General features: G+C 43.4%; 1 protein-coding gene across 5 annotated transcripts in view; it reads right to left on the bottom strand.

Moving 5' to 3' along the window:
• Nucleotides 1-1,075: 1,075 nt before the first annotated feature.
• CNTRL (centriolin) overlaps nucleotides 1,076-7,060 on the bottom strand; it is a 76,429-nt gene continuing 70,444 nt past the window's right edge. For all 5 annotated transcript variants that reach the window (XM_032478329.1, XM_032478332.1, XM_032478330.1 and 2 more), the window contains 6 exons: nucleotides 6,368-6,508; nucleotides 4,719-4,991; nucleotides 4,480-4,542; nucleotides 3,011-3,217; nucleotides 1,778-1,861; nucleotides 1,076-1,513 (listed from right to left, as the gene is read on the bottom strand). In XM_032478329.1, coding sequence (XP_032334220.1) covers nucleotides 1,805-1,861; nucleotides 3,011-3,217; nucleotides 4,480-4,542; nucleotides 4,719-4,991; nucleotides 6,368-6,508 — 741 coding nt within the window. In that variant the 3' untranslated portion in view covers nucleotides 1,076-1,513; nucleotides 1,778-1,804. The remainder of the gene's footprint in view (nucleotides 1,514-1,777; nucleotides 1,862-3,010; nucleotides 3,218-4,479; nucleotides 4,543-4,718; nucleotides 4,992-6,367; nucleotides 6,509-7,060) is intronic.

Genomic DNA, 7,060 nt, shown 5'->3' with positions numbered 1-7,060 from the left:
TAACTTTGATTTTTTTTTTTTTTTTTTTGGTTGGTGGTGCTTACATAATACTAGTTAGACGCAGTAAAGTATCTTTGGAAAGATGTCTTTTGGACCCAGGTATTTAGCTTCACACATTAATTACCTCACCTCTCTAGTTCCAGAAGGCCAATTTTTGAGAACATTTTTGCCCTTGCATCCATTGTTTTAAGTGTGATCCTTTCATCTAAACGTGTAGTTTAGTTCACTCCCGTTAAACGACCAAATGGGAACACAGAAAGGGTTCATGTGGCAGTTCAGGACAAAAATACGTTACCCTCATTCAGCACGTGGACAGAACAGGAAAATGTCCCTGAAGGATTTCAGTAATTGTGGACAGGCCAGGTTTTTAAGCATTTTGCTAATAAGACTTGCGAAAATGAAAACAATGTAAGTACAAAAGACACTACCAAGTCAATTTTTATTTTGAAAGTAGATGTTTTCTAGAACTTGGTGTATTAATAAATTTTATGCTATTTTCATTGTCTTTAATCAGTTATCCCAAATCTTAATGGTCCATCTCTAGCCAGTTTTTTAGGAATATAAACTGCAGTAGGTGGTGAGGGATTGCTCCCTGCTGTATGTACTGTATATAATAGTGTACCTTTCAGGGGCCTGGAAGGTCCTTGGGAATATTTTAAAACAACCTATTACATGTCATTTCATACACCACTTACCCATGGGACTAACTATATTGCTACACATCCTACTGTGACAGTAGTTGCTATTCTTGTTTTTAAATAATTATTCATAGACCATGGAGTTGAGCCATTATGGCAGTTCAAAAAATTTTTAAGTCTGAACACAATTTGAATATACCACTGGGTCAGATACTCCAAAGTACAAAGTTCTAATTTTCCACCAAAGAATTTTTGGTTAAGGAAAAGCACCTGAAGTATAATAGTTCTATAATAGGTATTTCCAAATGATAAATTCATTGATAGGCACAACATACTTCAACCTGCAGGCAAGGATGGAAAACCATTTTCTTGAAGGTAAAAATTTAACGGGTTTACTGTAGACATGTGAAGTGTAAAGTCAGACGACAGATCCAAACTTATTTTTATCTTTTATTTTCATATGAAAATAGATTTAAAAAATTCAAGAATAACTTTTGGCACTATAAATGAAGAGGGACTTAACGTACATTTTCCCCCTTTCTAATTAGAGATTTTACCAGCTTAGAGATGCAGATTTGCAGTTTATAGGTTCAAGTCAGCATTGGTTTTATGACAACACCTTTCAAAGATAAGAAACCCTCAGCTATCTAGGACCCTGGTTGAAATTGTATACAACTATTCCCATATGTACAAATGCAAACCCTGACGTTAATTGTACAAGTAGAATAAGCTACAGTGGGGTTTCAGCATCTGAATTCGCTGGATCTTGATAAAAACCAACTGGCATTCTAAGTACGAAGTTAGTGAGGTAGTAGGGAAGGTATTTCCTCATTTGCGCAAAAAAGTCGTCCTCATCTGGCTGAGCCATTCTTTTTCTGCAATAAGACAAAAATGTAGAAAGGATGCATTCTTGAAACAGTAAAAACAGGTCTTAACTAAATTAACAGAACTAAGTCATAGCATGATGGCTAATAGGTAAAATACATATTTGAGCACCTCTTGAAAAATGTTTTAAGATGAACCACTGTACGAAATTATCCAAAAGAAAAGTTAAAAGGTTACTTTCCTTAAGGCTACGTAAGCCAGAATTAGGATCTTCTAATTGAAAGTGCTAGTTAAAAGCTCTTTGTAACACGTACCCTGCGAGCAGGAAGCTGGGAATGGCATCAGTGTCGGTAACTGTCTAGTGGCTGTGACGGACCGTGTAGAACTTGGAAGGCGCTCTGACAAGAAGGAAGATAAAACATGAGGCTCAGAAGCCAGTCCCCTAACTCCAACCTAGTTCACTTTTATCCCACACAGACCTAGATTATGATCCCATAATCCAAAGTAATTCTAACAGACTCCTATTCTTTGTGCCTCATCTCCTAGTCTGGACCGTCTTACCTCCAAAGTCACCTACTCTTCAATGCCCTGACACATACTTCCTTAAGGCCTGCCATGAGACCCATGACAGTTTTGGCCTGTAACCAACTTGGGTCCCACTACAGAATGGCTTAAGGTAATCATACTCAATCTCGGCTTTGCTGCTAATGAGCTGTGTCTGTTAAAGACGCAACTGGCCTTGAATATTCCTATTACTCAACCGTACAACATACCGCTTTGAGGTAGACAGATTAGCCCCAAAGTCCTGGTTTTGTCTATTGCTGTGACCTTGACATCACTTTTCATTTCATGCAATTTCTTTATCTATATAGAGGGATAATTCTTACCTCCTAGGATGTAAAGATGAAATGAGGTAATACATGTAAAGTGTTTAGTGCACGCATATAGTAGGCCCCCCGAAATAGTAGCTCTCACCTGACAGTAATACTGTGCTCCTATTTAGCAATTCCATGAGTATATTTCATGTTTCTCTTGAATAATTATTAACCTTATCTAAGTCTCACACAGAAAACTTTTGTGAAATCCAGGGTTCTTTTTTAATAGACTCCGGGCTAAGAGTTCAAACTCTGTGTTCAAACTTTGCTGAGTCTTCGGCACAGCCAGTCCTCTTTCCCCAAGACACAGGGAGACGGACAGACTAAACTGGGACTTAGGTTGGCCTGAGTCTGAAACTCTTTATATTGACCAAGTAGAGGATAAGGAAATGCAAAAGTGGAAGACATTAATAGAATTACCTACATCCCTGACTGGGCATCCGGGCTCCAGTTCTATTCTATTTCCTAAGTCATCAGCTTATCCTCCTTACACATCTACCAACCGATGCGAGTTTCCTCAGGGACCATGAAAATACAAGGCTTTCCTGAGACAAGTTTCCAGAGATTTGAAAGTAGCCTTCATGTCCCAAGTTTCCTCTAGACTGTGGACCCCAAAGCTTTCAGATACTTTCCATGTGTCAATCAGACTCCTTGTGAAGAGCTTCTTCCTACCTGGCTTGGTCCAAGGTGAGAGTCCTCTGCAAGGGAAGATTCCATCTGAGACACACTGGGTGAGGACGTGGAATCTACAGATGTGCTGGTGACCAATTCCCCCAAGGCGTCGACTTGTCTCCTCAAGCTGTGTAAGGTGCCCTCTGTCTGCCGCTTCCCTTTGCTTAACACTTCCGCCTGCTTGGACATACAGTGTCGAAGTTGGGCCTGAAAGTGTTAGGGTAAAACTTAGGGTGTTACTGAGAATGTACCAGAACTCATAGCTCCCTCGTGTTTAACACTGGAAAGGCAAATCTGACTATTAGCAAATAGGAATGGCTGCTGAAAATGCGCATTCTTAAAAAAAGGAAAAAAGAAAGGAGGGGGTGCCAGATGGCTGCTCTCAGTGTGCGTGAACTCTCAGCACTCTGTGTTGTCATTTACTGGGCCTTTTACTCAGCCTGTTCTCTCTGCTGTCACAACGCTTCGGATTTCTGCATCCCTGGCCTCCCCATTAAGTTACTACCTCATCTCTCTCTTTTCTGCCCAGACTTAGAAGACTGGCTTATACTTGGTACCTTCAGAGTCTCTCACAATGTATGTAATCCTCATCCCCACACTGCCTTCTGGCTTCCCTGCTGTGCCTCTGAAGTGATTCTCTTATTCAAGTTGACAGCAAGTGCTGCCCAGCAGACCCTCCTGTGACGGCAATGCTCTGCATCTGTCCTGCCCACTGTAATAGCCACTAGTCACGTGTGGCTTTTGAGCACTTGAGACGTGGTAACTGAGGAACTGAATTTCTAACCTGATTTAATTATAACGAATTCACATTCGAACAGCCACATGTGGCTGGAGGCTATCTGATGTTGAGGGCCTCCACTCACTCAATGCTGCACGTGGCTCCCCCAGCCCACGCTGCGTGTGGCCAGTCTCCAAAGGTGCATTCTGTCCTCTCTTATTCTACCTCACGTTTTTCAACTCCTAGCTACACTCTTAACCTCCAAATGTTTAGGTCGACATTGACCATTACATCCTAGACACCGACTTTCAGCTGCCCACGGACAGGTATCCTTCCCTTTAAACTCAACATGTTCTGAGCCAAACAACTTCCTGCCTGACACCTAAGCCTGCTTTCCCAGTGTTCCCGATCCTTCCCCCAACCGCTGGCCTGGGAGCTCCTTACTTTTATCATTATACCTCTATTTCCTGTCCCTAATACTAAGGTCCTGTCAGTTTTAGTTGCAGCAAAGCAGCATTATTCACAGTAAAGAGAACCAGGCTTAACACCAGAACTCATGGTTTGAAATACTGACCCTGCCATTTACTAACTATGTGAGGCCAACTTCTCTGAGCTTCGAACATGTCATCTATGGCACTGCCATGAGAGCGGCAACAGAGCGAATGTGACAGCAGTGTGCGAATGTAAGCGGTCTCCCCCTCCCTCCTCGAGGTGCCAAGTATCTCAGAGTGTATTTTTGTTGAAGGGCAACCTTGAGACGATCTTCACGGTGACGCAGCTTCTCTCGGAGTGCTTCTCCACGCCAGTGTTCATCCTTTTCCAGAGGGAAAGGGAAACATTAAAGAGTCACCGACCACCCCTACCCGTAACCCACCCGCCTTTCCCGCCCTCCCCTCTCCCCATCCTCAAGTCCATGTTTAGCTTATCTGGGGGAGCTGGGGACCAGATTATCCTCTGCGAAGTCCAGAGAATAGCCGGATAAACCCTTACCATTATGTGAACATGAGACAAATTCAGTTTTTCTTCAAAAGGTGATGGTCTCTCACTGATAGTGAATGGAAAGTTCTCTTTCAAGCTTTCCAGCCCTCCTTCTAGGTTCTCGTTCCTTTCCAAAATAGCTTCCAGATCTGCTGGTAGTTCTGGAAGAAACTGGTTAAGATTCTTCAGGCTGGTTCTGATCTCATCTTTCACTTCGGATTTAAGTGCCCTCATTGCTTCACTGATTTCCATTTGTCTTCTTTCCAGATCCTTTTGGTTTGCCATCTGAAGAGTGAGAGTCAAACACCACTGGGTAAAGTTCAAGACTTACTTGGAACTGAACTGTTTAATTATTAATGTTTTAAATGTAATGTTTTAAATATATATGTATTTTAAAACCTACAAATGTTAATTCCTGTGATTAAAACTATAAAAGCTTGTGATTTTTCAACTACTCAAACATCTATAAGCTATCAAATAAATGACTCTACTGGCATTTTGATTGGAGCAGCTCCCACTTAGAAAGCGTGGGCACTGTGTTCCTTGAAGGCGCTTTACTCTATAGAAGCCAGTCTCTCTGGAGCCAGACAGAGCTGGGGTCCAGTCTCATCTCCAGCAAACATTACCAGTATGACTGAGGGAGTTAGCTAACTTCTCAACCTCTGTTACCTCACTCAGACATAAAGATAATACCCTGCGTGCAGAAATGCGAGAACCAGGTGATAATTTACATGAAGCACTTCAGTGGTACCCAAATGAGAAAGGGGCCATTTACTGAAACAAAGCATGAGTGATCTTGTACAGGTAAATGCTGGAAGGGGCCTTAGAAAAGAGCTGGTCAAATGTTTTCATTTTATAGGTGAAGAACTTGGTGGTTTGGGCAGACTAGAGGTTTCCTCAGGAGTTAGGGCCTGTTTCATACCTGAGATGACCCCATGTGGCTCCCTCCGTAAGTGCTTAGTGAAGATATTACAGTCATACCTACTGCCAACTGCCCTTCCAAGTCTGCAGAGGCTTGGAGCCTTTAAATAAGTTTTTTTTTTCTTTTTTTTTTTTTTTAACCAAAGGGTGTGTGTGTGTCAGGGATGGAGGGCGGTTAAAGGCACAGATGAAACTGAATGGCCACATGAGGTCATCTAAAGGACAAGTGTAGCAGGGTCAAGCGGGTGGCCACAGTGGTCGAACGAGAGAGTTCAGGAGTGGCGAGCCACTGACGCTGGCCAAGGGACACCAGGGGCGCCTGGGATGAGACTCTCCGCCCTGTGTGAGCTGCTCTCCCTCCCTCCGCCTGGCTGCACACGGGCTAGCCAAGGTTTCCCCTGGGGTCATTTCTTCCTTTCCCTGGGGGTTTGGCTCTTACACACCTGCTTCTGGCATAAAATCTCGTATTTCCATACAGTTCTTTGGGACGTGATAAAATTTTATGCTGAAGAACTGCCAGTTTTTTTTTTTTCAGAAATTAACATAGAAAGCTTGTTGAACTGAGGGGAATTTTAAAAGTAAACAAATCCTTTTTTCCTCATGGAGATGCATTTCTAAATTTCAATACTAGAAAAACAGATTTGGTTAATTAGCTTTTCACAGAGAAATACTCCTTTAAAAAGAGCTATTTAAGAAATAGGAAGTAAGCTCTGCCGAGCCCCACGGGGCTGCGGGCGCACCTGTCTCTTGAGCTCCGCGTACTCCTGCTGCATCTGGCTGAGCTCCTTCATCAGGCGCCTGGCCCGCGCGTGGTTGTCCTGGGCCACCTGCTCGATGGTTGCCATTTCCTTCTGCATGCTGCTGTTCTCTTGCTTTTGCTCCTAGCACGGGGCAGAAAAATGACCCTGGGGCCCAGCACGTGGAAGTGTGTGGTGCTGGCTTACACACTCACCAGCTCTGACTTCATGTCCCATCGGGGCTCCAGCTGTAAAGTGGGAATAATCTACCTGCCTTCCCTAGCAGCTGTGGTTCGGCTGGGAGTAAACACGTGGTCAGTCTGTTAGCCTGAAGCCTGAATCCTGGATCGGCAGCGTTACCATTGATACAGGTTACTTTCCCTTTCTGAGCCTCCATTAATTGTCCGTGAAATGGGAACGATGCTCAGCATCACAGTGTTCCTGGGAGGATTAAAATCTAGACATCTATGTACCACCTTTACAATCATGTTGCCTATCGCTCTGTGGGAAACACACATGGTTGGAAAGTACCATGTATACAGCAGAGCTACAGAGGGTGTCAATTCCTGAGAGGGTGTAAGAAAAATTCATTCCTGCGACAGTCCCTATTGCTGTCTGTAGGCCTCCACCCACCATAAACTTTCTGAACTCATCTGAGCACCACCTCCCAAAATGTATTTCAGGGATAAAAGCATG

The sequence above is a fragment of the Camelus ferus genome, chromosome 4 (assembly GCF_009834535.1).
Source record: "Camelus ferus isolate YT-003-E chromosome 4, BCGSAC_Cfer_1.0, whole genome shotgun sequence".
Lineage (NCBI taxonomy): Eukaryota > Metazoa > Chordata > Mammalia > Artiodactyla > Camelidae > Camelus > Camelus ferus.
This window is presented reverse-complemented; position numbering and strand designations above follow the sequence as displayed.